Source organism: Ammodytes marinus (genome assembly GCF_949987685.1).
Source record: "Ammodytes marinus genome assembly, contig: scaffold_111, whole genome shotgun sequence".
NCBI lineage: Eukaryota > Metazoa > Chordata > Actinopteri > Uranoscopiformes > Ammodytidae > Ammodytes > Ammodytes marinus.
The window spans coordinates 77,501-80,000 of record NW_027648125.1 but is presented as its reverse complement, the minus strand read 5'-3'; the positions used below and the strand labels follow the sequence as shown (position 1 = coordinate 80,000).

At 45.4% G+C, this 2,500-nt stretch overlaps 1 protein-coding gene across 1 annotated transcript in view; it reads left to right on the top strand.

The window, feature by feature from the left end:
• Positions 1-2,500, top strand: part of LOC307271006 (partitioning defective 3 homolog) — a gene marked incomplete at its 3' end in the record, with an annotated part of 72,078 nt that overhangs the window by 6,635 nt on the left and 62,943 nt on the right. Inside the window, exon 3 of the mRNA XM_080054890.1 lies at positions 386-541. Within this exon, the coding sequence (XP_079911016.1) occupies positions 386-541 (156 nt within the window). The remainder of the gene's footprint in view (positions 1-385; positions 542-2,500) is intronic.

The following is a 2,500-nucleotide window of genomic DNA, read 5'->3' as shown; positions in this document are numbered from 1 at the left end:
ATTTCACACACATTTCACACACAATACACGTACATGGCTCTCAATAAAATGAAATTAAAATGAATATTGGTGTAGTGACCTGAAGGCAATAATGAACACACACTTGTTACTCAGTTTAGTGTCTTTACTGAACTCATGCTCATGGTTTAACAGCAATAGGATACACAAGACATCCATATGCAGATTGAACTACCCGGGGTACACAGGTATAGGCACAAAGGTTCCAGGATTCTCGTTGTGTGAGTGCTAGCTAATTTTTTTTTGTGTGTGACAAGTACGAATGTGTTTTAACCTTATTCCGAAAAGATTAACTGGAGAATTTTGAAACGGCATCAATCATGGAAGAAAGTTAAACATGCCAACATTGTCCCTTGCTGTGTTCCAGGGTAAAGGGACGGACAAAGGGACGGACACGTACCGCAGTCTGCCCCGGGACACGGCGACGTGGACCAGCCAGAGAGAGTTCCAGAGAGAGACGGCTCGCTCCTCTCTCAGCGCAAACCATCCCATGGTCGACCGCTGGCTGGACAGACAGGACCAGGTAGGGACATAGACAGATAGACAGACAGACAGACAGACAGACAGACACGCAGACAGACAGACAGACAGACACACACACACACACAGACACACACACACACACACACACACACACATAAACCCCCATGGTGCCATAACAAACATTAATGGATGTGGATGGATTATATACTCTTACCTTGCGTTCCGAATCGCATACTCTTTCTTTTTTCTATTCTACATACTACATCCGACCATAAAAATAATCTAGTTAGGATGCAGTAGGCATACTATTGGGACATACTTTTACTCTCTTATTTCATCATAACATTGCGCCTTGATCTTGCCACTTGCTTTCACATCCGTCGCATCCCCGTTTGTTTTCATATGGAGGCTTCGTCGATGTGTCGTCACTTCCGGTGTGCACTGGATTATGGGTCAGAATCGCCCAAATAGGATGCAGTTTTCAACACTTAAAAATCTCAGCTGGATGTAGTAGACAAAATAATTTATATTTTTTTAAGGGTCCATACTACTTGCGCACACACACACACACATGCACGCGCACACACACACACACACACACACACACACACACACACACACTCTGTTATATGCCGGACATAAAACTAAACACCCGATACCTCCAACTATCCAGTAACCAGAGATTTACTACCGTTCTCACTCCACACAGTCGGTTAACCTCTAAGCTCTGTGAAAGCCTGTCTGAGTGCCTGGGGTCCAGCGCATAGCCAGACCCATTTATATTACACAGACACACACACACACACACACACACACACACACACACGCACACACACACACACACGCGCACACACACACAGTGAGGAATTTCAACCCTAAATCAACACTGACACGTTAGTCATCGAAGAAGCAATAAAACAGTTTTGATAGCGAATAGAATTAACGTACAGCCACATATGGTCCTGTTTAACTGGATATGTAGCATGTTACACACACACACACACACACACACACACACACACACACACACACACACACACACACACACACACACACACACACACACGGACACGGACACGGACATGGACACACTCTCTAGTTGTATATTTGTTATGTATTTTTTAAGCATGTTTTTACCACAGTAGGCTTAAGAACAGAATAAGAGGGGGCGCCCTTAGCTCAGTTGGTAGGGCGTCCCCCCCATGGGCCTCGGCCAGCAGCGGACCCGGGTTCGATTCCAGCCCGCGGTCGTTCTCTGCATGTCACTCCCCTCTCTGCCCCATTTCACCTCTGTCTCTACACTATCAATAAAGCATAAAAATGCCAAAAAAAAAGATAAAAAAAATAACAAAATAAGTTCTCACCATCGGTCATAGTGTAGAGTTGTACAGTTTTCACCTCATTTGTCTCAGAACAGGTTTTACTATGAAGGGGGTTAAGAGTAGGGGTCACCGAAGGGAGGTGTAACTGGTATTAATGACCTGCTGAACACACACACACACACACACACACACACACACACACGCACACACACACAAGTACATCCCCTACCATGCACTCATTCAGCTCAGCACAGTGACTTGAACAGCTACCAGAGAAGTAAGTGTGTGTGTGTGTGTGTGTGTGTGTGCACTGATTATTGACTGAGTGTCATGTTGCTCCCTAAATTTATAGGTGTGGTGGAGCGGAAAATTGCATGGTAATGTAGTCTGAATCAAAGTTACATGAGCGTGTGATGTTGAATTTACACACACACACACACACACACACACACACACACACACACACACACACACACACACACACACACACACACACACACACACACACACACACACGCACACACGCACACACGCACACATGCACACACACACACACATGCACACACACACACACACACACACACACATGCACACACACACACACACACACACACACACACAGAGAGACACACACACACACAGCGAGAGACACACACACACACACACACACACAAACA